This window comes from Doryrhamphus excisus, linkage group LG9, assembly GCF_037039965.1.
Source record: "Doryrhamphus excisus strain RoL-2023G ecotype Guam linkage group LG9, RoL_Dexc_Guam_v1.1, whole genome shotgun sequence".
NCBI classification, from domain to species: Eukaryota; Metazoa; Chordata; class Actinopteri; order Syngnathiformes; family Syngnathidae; genus Doryrhamphus; species Doryrhamphus excisus.
The window spans coordinates 6,641,564-6,659,303 of NC_136365.1; the positions used below are offsets into that span (position 1 = coordinate 6,641,564).

General features: G+C 40.0%; 2 protein-coding genes and 1 long non-coding RNA gene across 5 annotated transcripts in view; 2 read left to right on the top strand and 1 right to left on the bottom strand.

Moving 5' to 3' along the window:
* Positions 1–356: 356 nt before the first annotated feature.
* On the top strand, positions 357–5,257 carry rnaseh2a (ribonuclease H2, subunit A). Of its 2 annotated transcripts, none has more exons than XM_058091182.2 (9): positions 357–488; positions 721–849; positions 1,787–1,858; positions 2,306–2,432; positions 2,503–2,590; positions 3,420–3,557; positions 4,180–4,267; positions 4,350–4,473; positions 4,824–5,257. In XM_058091182.2, exons 2-9 carry the CDS (start codon positions 723–725, stop codon positions 4,972–4,974), a joined length of 915 nt encoding a protein of 304 aa, XP_057947165.2. In that variant the 5' UTR covers positions 357–488; positions 721–722; the 3' UTR covers positions 4,975–5,257. The 2 variants fall into 2 exon arrangements, with proteins under 2 accessions (XP_057947165.2, XP_057947173.2); XM_058091190.2 differs by having other exon boundaries at positions 383–488; positions 718–849.
* On the bottom strand, positions 5,019–6,603 carry LOC131140610 (uncharacterized). The gene is made up of 2 exons (XR_009132430.2): positions 6,019–6,603; positions 5,019–5,944 (listed from the first exon to the last, which is right to left on the bottom strand). It is a non-coding gene; the product is annotated as an uncharacterized LOC131140610 (long non-coding RNA).
* A 5,678-nt stretch (positions 6,604–12,281) lies between these two features.
* The window catches only part of LOC131140282 (microtubule-associated serine/threonine-protein kinase 1), a 61,664-nt gene continuing 56,205 nt past the window's right edge, over positions 12,282–17,740 (top strand). For both annotated transcript variants that reach the window (XM_058090587.2, XM_078793324.1), the window contains exon 1: positions 12,282–13,025. In XM_058090587.2, coding sequence (XP_057946570.2) covers positions 12,987–13,025 — 39 coding nt within the window. In that variant the 5' untranslated portion in view covers positions 12,282–12,986. The remainder of the gene's footprint in view (positions 13,026–17,740) is intronic.

Consider the following 17,740-nt stretch of genomic DNA (forward strand, 5'->3'; position numbering starts at 1 on the left):
TTGGTTTCAAAAAATTTAATTTGGAACCAGTTGCATCCAGTCATTTTAATCTAAATAAGGTGGATTTTATTAGGCACATTTTGAGGGAACTTTTGGAGAACGTATGAAAATTATTACACATGAGATAAAAAGTTGATTACAATAGTTAAAACAAAAGTGTGAGGACAAAGAGGAAAGAAGACTTGATTGAATGTAATAAACAAAAATATGACGTGGATAAATTAGTTTTACATATGAGTCATGGTTTTCGAAATATATTTGAGTAAAAACGAAACAAATGCACCCACAACAAAACATACCTTCAACATCTTTGATAGTTGCAGCCTGCAGGTACAACTCCAGGCCTTCGGAGGGCAGTATAATACACATCTGGTGTCGAGGTGCGTGACGTCATCGTGAGGCGCGAAATCTGCTTGGGAGTTTCCTGTCATATATAAACACAAATAATGCAACTTTAAGTCTGAAAAGTAGTGTTTCTGACCTGCAAGGTAAGACTGGGTTGACTTTAATGACGTTTCATCTCGCGTTATATTAGCCGTTGAAATAACAATCGAACTCTTAATGTCGCAGTCAGAGTAAAACTAATGTGCTTCATCGACTAGCAACATTAGCCGTCCAAAAGCATTAGCTAATCTGTTTAGCTAATCTGTTTGTCCTATGTACAAGGAATTATCAATATGGCGTTGTTTCATGTACGCTAAATGTCTTCTTGATCAGCAGTCATGGATATCAGTGCCTTTGACACGGATAATTCCGTCAGTTGCCGGCTGGCTTCCATCATTCCTGATATCTGTAAAACTGAAGACTGCTGCCTGGGCATCGACGAGGCTGGCAGAGGACCTGTGCTGGGTATGTTATTTGTTAACTTCTAGCATGAAATATGTCCACGCCTTTTAACTATAACTTGGCATGTGAACAAATTAGGCCACCCGATGGTGTGTGTCAGTGCAAGGATTCTCCCAACTTTTCTGCTTTAAAGTTGACTGGAGCCCAATCTAATAATATTGCTGCTGGTTTGATGTTTTTTTTAATGACTAAATCAAACCTACTTACAATAACAACGTGTAACATTACACATAACACATACAATTTTCCTGTGTATAAAACTTTGTCCTCTTCTTGCATCTTCATCACTTGGGCTGCTAAATTTACAGTTCATATTTTCACAGAAAACCGATTTAACTTTTTTTCCAACGCACCCTCAAATATTCAGGCTGATTCTGGAAAATATGTGCCACAATATTTTCTTAAAAATAATTCTTAAAATTGCATCTCTCTGGACACATTCACAGATATCCTTTTTTAATTATTCAACAAATGGTCAATGACTTAAGGCCAATTAGTTTTTAAGTATCTTTGGTGCCGGTGATGGTGGTAATCTTTTTCAAGCATTCTTGCTCAAATATCACATACATGTGCTTGTCAGTCCCCGAAAGTTGATTCCAAGGCAAGTGCAAGCACAGAAATGATCCAAAATGAAAGATGCATGCTGCTGGTGTGTGCTGTTTTTGGTTATGGATCGTTTTTGGTTATGGATCGTTTTTGGTTATGGATCGTTTCTGTGTTTTGGGTGTTTGGACATTGCTGTGCATTTGCCCCATCTTTCATTGAGGTGTGTGATAAACTGCATCACACCATGTAGTGTATTTGACAGAGGATTAATAGCACTGACAACACAGTAGGGGTGCATGTATTGGTATTTTTTTCACCCATTTGTGTGATACTTTTACTTTTCGTAAAATTGCTTAAATTCAGTGTACTAGTGTTTGTCATGTTTGTGGTTCAGGGCCAATGGTGTATGGAATCTGCTTCTGTCCGGTTTCCAAAAAAGAGGAGCTGAAGGACTTGAAAGTAGCAGGTAATGCTAAGAGACTAACATCTCAACTCATATTCCATTCTGTTTTTATTATACTGTGGATTTCTATATTTGAGTTTGTGTACTTGTGTACGGGCCGGCATCCCATATAATTACATATGACAACATCCACACTAGCCTCTGTTTTCATTCATTCATTTTCTACCGCTTACCCTCACAAGGGTCACGGGGGTGCTGGAGCCTATTCTAGCTGTCTTTGGTTTTGACATCTAAAATGCCACTTGCTGAACAGCAGCATTTCTATTTAACGTTGGTTAACTTCTTTTTATAATAGTGTGACTATTCCAAACTTCTAAACTGGGATGGGTGCGGTGCATCTACAATGCAGAGTTTACTCCCTGTACAGCAATATAGTACATAAAACCATAGAGTATGTATGTATTTGCACAGCATATGCTGTCTTTCATTTTAACATATGTTTTTGAACAGATTCCAAAACGCTATCAGAGGCAGAAAGAGAGACTCTATTCCAGAAACTGGATGAGGGCAAAAGTTTTATCGGTTGGGCCTTGCACATTCTGTCTCCTAACACGATCTCCACCAGTATGTTACAGAGGTATTTTTGAAAAGTGCAATCCAGTACACATGTCCTTGTGTGTGTTCTAACAACATGTCTCTTTTGTAAGGACAAAATGCAACCTGAATACCCTATCACATGATGCAGCCATTGGTTTAGTTCAGTTTGCACTGGACAGTGGCGTACAGCTCACAGAGGTATGTAAGTGTTTATATTTACAAGTAGGGCCAGGGTTTAACAATGTTACGTAATATGTTGTATGAGTGGATGTACGTATATACGCTATTTAGATACATATACAACTAATTATATGTGCACATATTGACTATAATTTTTTGAAAACAATTTAAAGTATCATAAACACTATATTCTGATGAGCATGCACCAGAATCGTTAGCACTTGCACAAGTGGTACAGATAAAAGTACGTGACCCATCTTGTGTTCGTGAGAATGAAAAATAAGTTGCAAAATGCGGAGTCATTTGAGGACAGCTTGTCACAGGCTTAGCCTGTGCTCATGTTTTGGTGTCATTAGACTTTGTTTACACATTTTGCCTGGCACTCACTGCCTCTCTAGTGGCAGCTAGCCAGCTTGTTTTTGACTAAGTGCCTATCACGTTCATTTAACAATCTTGCTCTCTTGTTATCATTATAATACTTCTGGTTTATACACCTGTGCTATCATAACCCCGGACACTCAATTTTATGTTGTTTTATACAAAAACATCAAAAGTGAAACCCTCAGGTCCCTGCTTTTTGTGGATGTTATGTTCTGGGCTGGTGAATGGTGAATGTGGAGGTGGCTAGCAAGGGTGAGGTTGCACAAGCAGAAAAAATGATGTAACCTCCCGCCAAAAAAAACCGAACAAACACAATATGCAGGACCTTGCATGCTGCATCGGGAATGTGAGTGGATCCACTGTATATATGGATAGGCTGATCGAATTGCAGTTTTAATCCGGGAAGGAAAATTGTCAGAGCATCCACGCAATAAAACAATTGGAATTAACGCCAGTCTCTGTACAGGTGTTTGTGGATACAGTTGGCCCTGCTGAGAAGTACGAGGAGAAGCTCTCCAAGCTGTTCCCAGGCATCAATGTGACAGTGAGGCCAAAAGCCGACTCCCTCTTCCCAATTGTCAGTGCAGCCAGTATCTGTGCTAAGGTCAGACCCACAGCATCGTACTTTGTCCTGGAGCTGCTTTTATGCTTGTTATAACTTTGCAGTCTCTTGTCAACTCAAGATACATTATGATAAGCCCCTGGTAAGTTGGACTGTTTCATTTCACTGATATCATCTCCATTGTGACCCTTAGCCATCATTGACATTTAACTGATTTAAACTGTCCTGTTTGTCACTGTTGTTGTTATGGGAATTGTTGTTGCTGCTGTTTTTGTCTCTCTCTCTACTGTCCTCCACCCCAGTTTCTCTTCTTCTTTTCTGTGTTTCTTCTTGCTCCGGTCCAGTCGCTCCAAATGCGCATAACAAAAACATCAAATAACGGCAAATAAAATTCATGGTACAGGGAAGTTGTAGCCAACACCTTTCCTGACACAGAGCAAATCTGTTTAGCATGTAAGGGCATTAAAATCAACAATACTATCTGCCCCAATGGCTGGACGGGACAAAAAAAAAGATACATTATGATGATTGCGTTTTTGAGAAGTAACAAAAGTCACATAGATGTACTTGAGCCTTTTCAGTACATTTTTAGAGAGAGAGTTTAACATTTTCATGTGTCCATATCTTGATTTGTGTCATGTCATGCTTGTGTTTGGCTGATCAGGTGGCCAGGGACCATGCTGTGAAGAACTGGACTTTCCTTGAGGACCTGGGAGAGGTGGATGCTGATTATGGCTCAGGATACCCAAATGGTAACAATTGGCGTAACAAAATGGCACGCTTCCTGTGTAGTGTTTGAGATAGCCTTCTGATACCACATGTTTTAACTCGCAGACCCAAAGACCAAAGCGTGGTTGTTGAAGTACTTGGATCCACTGTTTGGCTACCCCCAGTTTGTGCGCTTTAGCTGGAGCACGGCCCAAGCCTTAATTGACTCCAAGGGGGTGACCGTCCACTGGTAAGTGCTTCACAACATGTTTTACTTTAGGTCAGAGGAGTATGCAGAGATTTAAGGATGATTTATTAACCAGAATTAAAACACTCTTCACTGTGTCCTAGCCCTTGGTGGTATATGGTCCTTAAAGTGGGAAGGACGTGTTTGGCAGAGTTGATAAATTCAAAGCATAACAAGTTTTCTGCTTTTTCCCATGACAGACAAAAAAGGAAAAGAGGCTTCAAAATTAGCTCTGGTTTTGATTCAGACATTTGTATCTGCTCATGTGTGAAAGCCAAAATTAGATTTCTAATTGAAACATTTGACCCCAGGAGATGAGTGCTTACCACAACCCGTATTCAATCCCTCCTCAGGGACGATGACGAGGATGGAGAGAAGGCAGCGCAGCGGCAAGCCAAGAGGTCCATGTTGTCATACTTCAGTGCACCAGGTGGCAGCAACAACCAAACACAGACACACCGTTTCTTCACGGAGCGGAGGCTGAAGAGCATCAACACTCTCTGAGGCAATTGAAGGTCTTCTTATTGCTTTCATCACCACTCAAAACACAACTGTTGAAATATCTTTATTTGTGTCCGGTTTGTGTGTGTATTTTTAATGTTTGTTTAAACATCCCTTTTCTGAAAGAGAAAAAACATTTGACTACTGGTAGATGTATTGTTTTTAATACAGATACTGCTCTCTAGTGGCAGCACGGAAAAGCAATTTTACTTTTTTAGAATAGTTTTACATGGCTGACTAAAAACACTTGATATTGACATAAAACCTCACTCACTGATTGTAAAAATGAGTTGCACAATACATTTAGAAATTCTTGAAGATGATTACTCGATGGGGGTGACATGGCCCTGGTGGTAGAGTGGTCGTTTCCCAACCTGAAGGTTGCGTGTTTGATACGCCGTCCTCCCGTGGTCCTGTCGAAGGTACTGAACCCACAGTTGCTCCTGATGCTGGTTATCAGGAGATAAATGTGCTAAGTTTTGAAGTGCCTTGTTGGCCTTGGAGGGGGAAAAGCACTATACGAGTGAAAAACCATTTACTTGATGATATCAAACAATTAATGGTAGAAGCAGGCAGCCGACTTGATTGCTTCAGTAAACATTTGGATTAGATTCAGAAAAAAATCAAATACAGAAACAGCATCATTTTATAAGAGACAAAAATATCAGCTTAAAATGTTGGCTTTTGGCTCTTATGTGTTAAACACATTTAATACAGTAGACATTTTGAGGTTTGACCCCTGTCTTGTTTTAAATAGCTACAATTGCTATATTTGACATCTTACCATGGAGACTAGTGGGTACAGGTGTGAGGTAAACAAAAGAGGAGGCATCGTGACATGACAAGATACTGTTCCTTTTTTGCAATGTCTTAAGGCGTTGGTCCTTGAGATGGTTGCCAAATTTAGCCAAAATCCCATCCAGTTGCTGTTCTTTGCTCTCAAGCGAATCCTTTGCCTCTTCATGAGTCCACACTAACCACAGAAGACACCAAATGTATGATGACACATTGCACATGTTGCACTACAGTCAACTAAACAGAATCCACCTGTTTTGCTGCAGCTAGATGTCACTAGCTTTGTGCCGAGACTCCTGGATCTTTTTCCCGCAGTTCATAGCCAAAGTAGACACCGCAAACGACGACAGGATGATAATGGAGCTCCCCACGAAATGAGACGATGCTCCTCTTGGGGCCGCCCTCAAGGCTTTCCTGGGGAATGAGTCCCGGTCGAAGGCTGCTGTGGCGGCCACTGTTTGAGCCTCGTGTTCCATGGCTGGTTGTTTCCCTTGTAACCAACTTCACCGGCTGGCCTTATGTTGGTTTGATGCTTGTCCTGAGGCAGGAAGACACACCTTGTGTTTGATGTGTTGTGTCCTGTCTTGATTCCTCCTCTGATCGCTCGGTCTACGTCCATTTATAACATCCATGGCTCGTGTCTAGTCCCTCTAAGAGGCCGGTTCTTCTGCGTCAATGGGATTTAAAAATAGCTAGCATAGCATGGCCAGGGAAGGACTAAGGTGGCGATCTATTTCAGCTCAAAGCCGCCTTAATTCCATTAGATCATCCTGTCATTGTCTGCAGTGGGTGAGTCGTGTTCTTTAGACAGAGGCTTGTAGCCAGTAGCCGTCTGGAAACAAATTAACAGAGGGTATAACAAATGAACACACAGTACAGCCAACTCCTGGAGGTCACATGTCCGCCATCAGGGTCATTTGTCTGTGTTGACATACTGAGTAAATAGGCTTTAGAATTTATACTTTATATTTTTTAATTGTTTTATAGTTGAGGTAACAGATGCTCCACTGGTTCTTTATTTACTTGATTGATCATGTCAGTCTTATCCGAAATAAACATTTTTTCATCAAATCCATAAGCTAAAGTACAACAAAGGCATAAGGGGCACATGAGGTGAAGTTAGCAGATTAGCAACAACATTAGCAAACAAAATGTCAGCTTTGACACAGCAGTAGTGATCCATATTGGGGAATGAATAACTTGGTTTGTCAACACAGCCCAAAGAGGAGATAAGATCTTTGGAAAACTAAAAATAACAGGGCTTTGAGGGCCAACATTTGGAAATTTACAAAAAAAAATTACCATCGTCATTGGATGGGATTAATTCAATGTTTGCCATAAGTAATTATTTAATATTTTCTTCAGTATTTGAATTGTGAAATCTCCACATTTTCCCACCCTTCCATCAAATAAAAACACTACGGTCAAAAGGAAGAGGGCATTGACTTCATAGCTTTGTATTAGAGAATTCCAGAGCAGTAGCAACATTTACAAATTAGTGCGGTTAGTTCTGCAAAACATCAAGCATTCGATCTGCTTCTTTCTGTAAAATGCCAAGTACCAGTGGCTCTATCAATAACTAACCATTTCCGTTCTAATTGACGCACCGCCGAGGCTGACATGATAGTGGAGGTCAGCAGGCCTTTAATCCCTCATCTTGTTACACACAGTCCCAGTTTCTTTTTAGAGCTTCCCTTGAATTACATTAATGGGATTGTGCCGGTTCCTCTCCACAAATGACACAGAAAGCTTACATGAGACTTGCGTGTATTGGTGACTCACTCTAGTCTGAGAATTATTTTTTTGAAACATTCAAAAACTCACCTTATATCGCCTACTCTCATACCTGCTTCCATGTTGTACACATTTCTTTGGTCATTATTCTGCATGTTGTGTTTTTACATCATGTGCATTGCGGCTTCTGTCCACACTGTGTCCCCATTGGATCAAAAGGACTCGTGGACTACAAGGCAAGCCGGTCAAAAGAGGATTCTAACACTGCCAAACCACAATGAAATTATTGCTACACCTATTTTAGTATATCCATTTTCACTTCACGGGGGTATAATAATAATAATACATTTTATTTGTATAGCGCTTTTCAAAATACTCAAAGACACTTTACAGAAGAATGAAGTTGAATAAAGCAAGTAAACAGAATAGAAGACACACCAAAATACAACATTCATTGGTTAATACATAGTTAAAACATGAGTAAAAGCGGGGCGGGGCACAGCAGTCAGATATAAAAAGTTAGACATTAAAAACAGATCCCAGTACATTCCCACTAAATTGAAAAGTAACACGTTTTTTTTTGTTGTTGTGTTCCATTACTATTACATGACTTTATTGTATCACCCAGCACTGGCTCTTGTTATACATGGAAAATAGTAATAATTGCGGTAAAGTGGAAGAACTCTGAAGTTGTGGACTGGAAATATTATTTTAGTCAATGTCATTTAGGAAAACAACAGTAAACACAAAATGCAATGCTTAAAACCAAACTGTCATGGATGTGCATGCCCATTCAGTGTTGGCACCACTTATCCCTTTGAAATTTTTTACTTGAGCATGCCGGACTGTTGAATTCACCTGACTTCACCTCCAGCCCGTCTCTTATCTCAATATGTATATCTGCTTATTACACAGTGATTTATTTAAAGGAGCTCCTCTGCAGACATCAGGCTTTTAGCACTGCTGGAGTCTGTGACCTACTTGCACAGAAGATTGAAAGGGGAAATGCAAGGTTTTTCAGGCACTTGGAGGATATGAGGATAAGAAAAAGGGAGATATAAGGGGAGTGGGTACTTTAGTGATTTAAAGAAGTAACCTTACAGGTTTTTCTTTGGCATTTTCTGATTCCACTCTAAATTCTTTATAGGTATGAATGCTAAGGTTGTTTTTCTTTATGTGCCTTGTCATTGACTGGCAACTGGTCAAATGTGTACCACATCTCTCGCCCAAAAGTCAGCTGGGATAGGCTGCAGCATACCCCCGCAATCCTAGTGAAGATAAGCGACACACCTCTTGTGTGTTTTGTTAATGGGTCTTAATCAAAACCTAAAACGCGTCAGCGCCATCTCTTTCATAAGAGGAAGGTTAAAAAGAAGAGAGTGCCTTTTGTTCCAAGTGAAATGTCTTGGTGAGTCAGAACAGAATGGAAAATATTCCATTTCTAACACTGCCATAGAAAGCAGCAACAGAAACAAGAATGTTTAGGTGATGGCATGGGCAAAGAAAACCAAGGTAATGAACCAGTGCCTTATGATGATGCTGGGATTATGAACCCAACTTGTCTGTGATTGCCACCAGCTGCACACAGTTCCACTCGGGTGAAGCAACTGCACCCTACACCTGACAGGAAGTACAACATACACAATAAAAGCACTAGAGCATTGCAATATCATCCGCCAGTGGTTGTTTTACTATTTTACTATCCAGCTGTTTATTTAAATTTGGCACCGGTGTGGCAGTTAAGAAGTTTACTCACGTTTGGCAACATTCCCTCTCCACATCCTTAAAACGCTATGCCTCCATCGCAGTGATTATAAAATTTATTTATGATTTTTATTTTGAGTCCTTAACTTCTTTTCTATGGCAGTTGAAGTACAAGTACATTACAGCGTGAGTCAACATTATATACTTGTTAACTTTTTACACTTGTATGGCCGTTAAGAATGTTCAATCGTTAATTAAAAAGTTTAAAAACGCCAGTTCATAAAGGTTTTAAGATGGTGACAGTTTGACCTTGGAACTAAATATTATTTCCAATTGGAAGAAATGGACAATTAGCAAAAATGCTAACCAAAATTTGCTAATTTTATGTGTATTCAAAGAAATGATTTACAAGAACCTCCCCTGTGTAGGGAATTAGAAAACCACTCTGCATATTTTCTGGGAAGATTGTTAGATTGCACAGTCCTGATAGATGAGTTGGATCTGAATGAGCTGACCCGGCATTCAGCTTCAAGGGCAATGAGAATGAATAATATTTTTTCCATGCTATTTTCCTATTAAAGTGGGAAGCTTTTGAATTAACATAATTTTCTCCAAGACACAATACAACCCGGTTCAGATGCAACAGAAGCTTTTAAAATAAGCTGGGACAATGACTTGATTCAGTGGTTACATGACAAATTCTTGTTCACATTTAATTAACATGAAAGTTAACGTAGGCATTTTAATGAATCACAGAAATTTGTTCTTTTAATCATTTTCATTGACATGCAGTTCATGAAGAGATGATGTGGTGGTTTGTGAGACAGGCTTAGCATGTCGGGGAAAGCTGCAGACATATTGCAAATCCCATTCCTGCCAGGCTTTTGGTTGTGAGTGCTGACCCCACGTGACCCCCCTTGGGGCATCCTTTTGAAACAGGCTGACATCATTTCTGAAAGCTTTTGTCTGTGTCTGCTTTTTGCCCATAGCTAGTGTCACGGTGACACCACCTTCCCTATATCCAAATCATAAAACTAATGAACACACCAAAAAATGTAAAATTCATGCGCTTTTATCAATTATTTAATGTTAATAACAACCCCCCCCCTACATAATAGAGGAAGGCGACAAGCTGCTAACTGGGTCATGACTTCAAATGGGATATTTCACCTGCTGACACTGATGCAAAGATAACACCTTTTTCTTTCTCATATAGTCATGTGTGTACACGTCATACGCACATTGGGGTGTTTTCATTAACATGTAGACAGTAATGATTAGCATCAAATGCAAATGCTCTCTGGTATTTATAGAGTATTATACAGAGAGTTATGTTAGCTTGTTACAGTATGTTGTTTGACTTGCAGTGATCGACACCAGTCCCTGTTTCGCTATCCTTTGTAGAATTAATCTTGGAGAGAAAAAATTGTAGATCTACTTGACACCTTGGCACATTTTCCATGGTTGAACTTATTTGTTGAGGAAAGATAATCAGTTTTCATTAACTCTACTAGTAGCTGCAGTTCAAACATGAGTAGTCAGCATCCTCCAGCAGCAAAATGTTGGTTGTGATACTCAGCTGTTGGTGTGCAACTCATATTGTAGTATAGAAGTAGTAATACTAAGTAGACTTTATTATCTCAGTAGTATCACTGCTGGCCGAGCAGTTCGCTCTGTATTATAACATTGGATCTGTTGCTGTTGTTTTGGCCGATATACAGGGGTACCTGTTTATAAATGCCATGTGGTCATTAATAAGCTCTATCCAATTTAACATTTAATACCATAGCCATAATTAGTCCAATTACAGTATTCCCAATTTTGCTCTAATAATACAGTTCCAGCTTCATCTGACAATAGTGGCCAACCAGCTAAGAAAGTATGACAAAACTAATTTTAGCGGATGACAATAAATTACCCTAACAGCATCAATAAAACATGCCATTTTGGATCAATTGTTTGGAATTACCACATCTGCCATGAGTCAATTATAATTGCTGACCTCCATCACTGAAACATGATGCAGTGTTACAAAAGATCATCTGCACTGTCCACATGTCCTTGTATTGACAAGTTAAGGAATGATCCAATCGAACCCTTAATGTTGAAACTGCATGGTGTGTCCGGAACTGCTTACTAAAGTGAAAGAACATGATAGGACAAAGTCCATCGCGCTGTGTCACTTTTTCGCTTTTTAAAACAGAACCACAAAGGTTTCTGTGGGTTGTTGTTAAAGTGGTCATGACACCAAATGTTATTTTTGCCTTGCAAATTAACGTTGAAATGCATATTTCATGTGATAGATGTGTGGTTGCATGTTTTCATATTGATGTTGTTACGGTAATTTATTGTCATCCGCTAAAATTTGTTTTGTCATTCTTTTTTAGCTGGTTGGCAACGATTGTCAGATGAAGCTGGAATTGTATTTTTTAGAGCAAAATTGGGAATACAGTAATTGCACTAATTATGGCTATAGTGTTACATGTTAAATTGGATAGAGCTTATTAATGATCACATGGCATTTATAAACCGGTACCCATGTATATCGGCCAACACAACAGCAACAGATCCAATGTTGTAATACAGAGCGAACTGCTCGATACTACTGAGATAATCAAGTCTACTTAGTATTACTACTTCTATACTACAATATGAGTTGCACACCAACAGCTGAGTATCACAACCAACATTTTGCTGCTGGAGGATGCTGACTACTCATGTTTGAAATGCAGCTACTAGTAGACTTAATAAAAACTACACAAAGAGGTTTCCTACAGCAGTAGTAATAGTATTGTGAATGTTTTTACTCTACCACGACATTTGTATCACTTTGGTAAACATCCAGGATGGCTGTATCTCAAAGCAGGACATGTACTCGGAAAACAGGACGTCTGGTCACCCGACACTTTATCAATGCCTCATGCAGACAAAAGGCTACAATGTTGCATCATGGCGATCAATGCAATCACGTTCTTTGCAGCCACAGCCACTTCTCGGGGTCCCAGCTGTCACCCCCCCTCCTCCTTTCCTCCCCATGTATCCGCGCACACTCAGTGGAGAGCGTCTGGCGTCTGAGGGGTTAAACGTCACCGTCTAGTAGGAAGTGGGTGGTTGTGTTGGAGATGCTGAAGATGGGGAGAAGAAGCCGTCAGTCAGAGAGGGACACAATGAAATGCACGTGAGAGGACACATGTTCGGCGCGCGACGGTGCTTTCATGTGCATCCATGCTGAGCGGCGCTAGGACGGAAAGCAGCACGCCCACAATGGTGTCGCCTTTATGTGCATCGGAAGGATGTTCCATTGATCGGGTGTGATCATGCATGCGCGGAACTCTAGCACGGTGGCTTTGCTGCAACTCCCGTGACATGTACACCATCTCAGCCGTGGACTGGCCTATGGAGGGATAGGTTCGTTTTCTCGAAAGCTGACAACAATTAGGTCGTTTCCGGTGTTTTCATTCTCGGGACTTGAGCTAGCACGCGCACCCGTAGCACCTTCCCAGCATGGGGTCCGGCGCTGGAGGGACACTTCCACGGTGTTTACGTTCGATTGGTGTTTACTTTTGAATCCATGTCACTCAATGGGAGCTTTTTCATCGTCATATCCACACCATTGCTGCCGAATGATGTCAATTCAGCAATGAAACGCTTCAATTTTTAGCTCTATTGACAAGCGGCGCGTGCTTGGCGGAAGTCACGTGACAGTGTGGCTTACTCTGACGTCACTTAAAAAAAAAAAGCTAAACTGCAAGGGGCAGAGAAACTCTCCAGGAGGTATCACCATGGATGACTCTGGCATCATTAGAAGACGTAGGCTTCAGGTAGGAACCTTTTATTCCTTTTTTAAATTCAAAAATACACAAAAATAACAGCATTATGTACATCAAACACCCATTTTATACATAATGCCTGTTCATAATGGGGTAGATCAGGGGTCAGCAACCTGCGGCTCCAGAGCCGCATGTGGCTCTTCAGCCTCTTTATTGTGGCTCCCTTTGCGATGCTTGAATATTTTTAACACCCGAGTGGGGAAAATGCACGTCTTTTGTAATGAGTTTTAAAAAATCCAACTTTGTCTGAGACCATGAATGCATCCTGAGTGAGTTCTGACTGCTATCCAGTTCAGTACATGAAGAAAAACAAGTAATACTTACCTACAAATCTAAAAAATAAATTCGAGATAATTTAAAAACAGCGGCATGGGAACTTGTTTTTACATTTACAGTAGTTTACACATACATTTATGTAAGTTTATCTCCAAAACTAGCAAGAGTACTCCTACTCGTCTTTTCTTATCTGAACTACTTTGATACCCCCAAATTCCCTCCAATGTTGTTTTAAACATAATATATGTTTTGCGGCTCCAGGCTATTTTTCTTCAGTGGGCATTGGGTAAAATGGCTCTTTTCATAGTAAAGGTTGCCGACCCCTGGGGTAGATAATGCAGAAAACAGCTCCAAAGTCAAACATTTAACATTTTCTAACTGATAAACAGAAGTTGAAGTTCCCATGTTATACAGATGAATGACTTGTTCATGGTGTACCTCTCGCCTAAAGTCAGCTGGGATAGGCTCCAGCTTCACAGCTGGACTGTATATGGATGGACTTTGTATATGGATGGAATATGCCAAATAGCCTGTTTATAAGCACCAAATTATGACTAAATCATCTCCATCACCTTTGAGATGAGATGCATTACATTGATAATGGTTTTATTTCTTTTGAACATGCATCAGATTCCAATTGAGTGCATCACATAATCAGTTCACAGTTCCACATGTCCAAAAGGAGTAGGAAGAAGCAAAGCTTATTAAATCCTACCCCTCCATCTGGTACTTTTACAATCGGTAACATTTGTTCACTTCCTGCTTTCCATAATGCAGTTTTGTTATTTTGTAATAATGCACCTCGTACTGAAGTACGAGGTGCATTATTAAAGATGAAGGAATATATGGGTTTTCATGAAGGAAAAGCCATCATGGACATATCCTCTCTGACCAGCCTGTAGTTAGATGAACCCACACTTCATGGAGAACAGCTTTGTATTAAAAAAAAAATAAACTAAAAATTAGGCTTCACTACACATCTTAAAATAAAGCTTGCAATCAACAAACTATACTGCCAGTTTCATCCACACGTGGGGGCTGGAATGCTAATCATTTTTTTTTCTCCAACGAGTAGGTTAAATAAGCCTGGTGTTGCTTTGAAAGTGAGTGTGGACAACATGCTAGTGTTGCTAACATTTCTGTCCTCCTGTCCCACTCCTTTGTTACATTGTTGGATGTGATATTATACTATTTATATTACATTGGACAACTAGTGCACATCATATACTAGTGAGTTGGATAGTTCGTAAAACCATTGTTCTCACTTGCCCTCTGTGGTATTAGTTCCCTATTTTTGGTTCTCCAAATCTTTACCTCAAACATAATGCCTGTTCGTTGCAATATTAATTTGCTTAGACAAGTGACATACTATCATTGTTGAAATAACAATAACTAAAACGCCATCTAAATGAGTTGGTAAACTGGGAATGGAATGGAATGGCCTTTATTGTCATTATACAAGATGTACAACGAGATTGGAGAGCTTCTCCTTTCAGTGGAGTAGTCAAGTTAAAAAAAATATATACAAAAAGTAAAGTAAAAAAAGACAATTTAACAAGATATATACAAGATATTCAAAATGTACACACAATATTGCACAGGTGCAGATATGTATTGCAGACATATTGCAGATATATTAATTTTTGTGCAATGATAAATGGGTCTTAGTGCAAATAATGACTGGTGTATACAGATAAGTAAAGTCACATATGAGTGTATTGTATATAATATTGTATAATATAATGTACTTTGTGAAAGAAACACACATCATATTAGTGCATAATACACTACTTTGCAGTAAAATGTCTTTTTACATTTACCATAATTTGCTATTGCTAAAAGGTAAGCTATACGGTGTGGTTATTATGACTTAATAAAATGCTATCAAGCATAGTGGGTGACTAAGCTCTGCTATGAGTTTCACATGTACATATAATAAGCTTAGTTGAGCCTTGAGTACTGACAGCAGATTAGCCCACACATCTAGTATGTTGGTGACAAGGGTTTGTTCTCTGGCAGGCATGAATCTTGTGAAGGTGTACGTGTCCATGATGCAGAGCTACTGATTTACCACTTAGCTGCCTTAACTCGTATTAATTTACAATGAAAGCACTCAGCTTCGCCTTATGCCATCTGCTGCACACGACTGCTCATCATTTATAAAATATAGAATGGCACAATTGGATGATTTCCTGTGCAAATGTTGCCCAGTTTGCAGTAAATGGGCCACAATGTAGGCTGGATTGAAGGACATTAAACAAAATGATGTACTTAAATCGAGTTGGTGGTGAAGTTAATGCGGGTCCCTTAATTGATGTTTCTATTGGATTTACTTGCTTTGTCAGTTATATAGGGAGATGTTAGACAGGCACATTTGAGCCGTCATATAACCATGCAACCAGAGTCATTGGCAGAAAATGATCAACTTTGAATGTGCTTGTGCACACCCATACTGCTCAACATTATTAGTATGGCGCTGTGTGGAAAAAAAAAATAGTTCCATCCATCCATCCATAAACTCTGGACTGGCCGTACGACTCTTTTCTTTCTTCAGTCTTTTGAAAAATTGAGGACAATGGACCATGGAGTTGTCATTTTCTCACATCTCTATATTACATTTGTTGTGCTCTCTATGCGTTGTGGTCAAAATGCTTTGCAGTACATTAGACAAATGGTCAGTGACTTATGGGTAATTCGTTGCTAAGTTTCCCCCTTGGCTCTGCAAAGACGTTTTATTTGATGGCAGCTATGTTTTTCACCCAGCCCTTCTCGTGTTTCCCCTAACAGTGTGGACCAATTTTTTTTGTGGTGATCAAGCTAAACACCCTAAAATTACAGTGTGTGACTTGTAGAGTGAGTGTGTGAGAAATTTCAAATATTTCAATCCAATCGGACTTATGAGGCCAAGCTACACTCACTGCACTTTTAGTGTGTTGATGCCCATATGTGCATATCAAATGGACTCCTAACCCTGTTCTCGCTCTCAATTTCCCCCTGAAGTGGTCGATATCCATATTGAGTCAGAGGAGGTCTAAATGTTGAGGATGTGGCACAGTTGTCAGGCCCATTAGGAGGACTAATGGTGGCCTAAGAGCTCTGGGCCCTCAGGGAGGAATACTGACCACCAGCAGAAGAGCAGGCCTAAAAATGCCGGAGGCCTAAATGAAGGGGGGAGAAGATGACAGCAGCCGTGGGCTACATAGACCCCATTTTAAGTGGCTATTACAACATAAGCATCCCTGTTCAGTGTGGGCTGTGGTTAAAGCCGGAAAGGGAGGCATAGACATTTAACATCATTCAGAAGGCTGAATTTTGGGTTACATCAGGTGGGCTCCTTTAAGTCTATTTGTGTTTTCAATTACATGCATGGTAAAAATGCTACAAATGTTTTCAGATTTTTTGACAAACCCCCAAAATATTTTTGGATAAGCAGTGCATTGCTAACAGCACTATCACCAAAGGCAACATAGTTGACTATGAAAATGAAATCATGGTGATTATTATGATTTTACAACCTCCTACTGAATAAAGGCTGTGTGCCTTTTTTGTCTGGTTTAAGCCTTTGTTGTAGCTTTTACTTGTGAGAATATATTAATGCTCTTTGGCTCTGAGATGAGATATTTTCATCTCAACTTACAAAGTGAAGGTTATTGTGCCATCAGTTGTAGTACTTGTACTCTGACACACGCGTACAGACACAAATCATTGTGTGTTTTGAGTGTCATTGCTGTCAGGGGTATAGAGGACATCACACAGGCACAAACACACACACACACATTTGTAGAATTATATGTGCAATATTTTCTTCTGGGCAGCGTTTCCATTTCCAACGTTCTAAGTGTAGAGGAGTTTGTCCCTCACTGTTTTGTTCCATGTATTGCATTTTTGGTATTTGAAAACAGTTGTATAATATTTGCTACTAGCTGCACAGTGGTCGAGTGGTTCCCACATAGGTCTACAGCTAGGAGACCCAAGTTCAATTCCACCTTCCACCTTTGATGTGTGTTTTTTTTGGGTACTCCGGTTTCCTCCCACATTCCAAAAACATGCTAGGTTAATTGGTGACTCCAAATTGTCCATAGGTATGAATGTGAGTGTGAATGGTTGTTTGTCTATATGTGCTCTGTGATTGGCTGGCGACCAGTCCAGGGTCTACCCTGCCTCTCGCCCGAAGACAGCTGGGATAGGCTCCAGCACCGCCGCGACCCTTGTGAGGATAAGCGTTAGAAAATGAATGAATATTTTCTACTACACAATACAAGCTCTGTACTGTATTTTCCGGACATTAAGTCACACTTCATGGTTTGGCTGGTCCTGGGACTTGGTTTGGTTTTCACCCTGACAACCGCGAGAGGGCACTCTTGTGCATGTGCTTTCCGAGTGAAACCTGAATACCCTAATTTGTCACTGCCGTGTATACAGTCAATGCG

Coding starts and splice junctions, on each gene's coding strand:
- rnaseh2a (XM_058091182.2), top strand. CDS start 723: ATGGATATCAGTGCCTTTGACACGGATAATTCCGTCAGTTGCCGGCTG. Junction 850..1,786: donor TGGCAGAGGACCTGTGCTGG/GTATGTTATTTG, acceptor TTTGTGGTTCAG/GGCCAATGGTGTATGGAATC. Junction 3,558..4,179: donor CAGCCAGTATCTGTGCTAAG/GTCAGACCCACA, acceptor TTGGCTGATCAG/GTGGCCAGGGACCATGCTGT.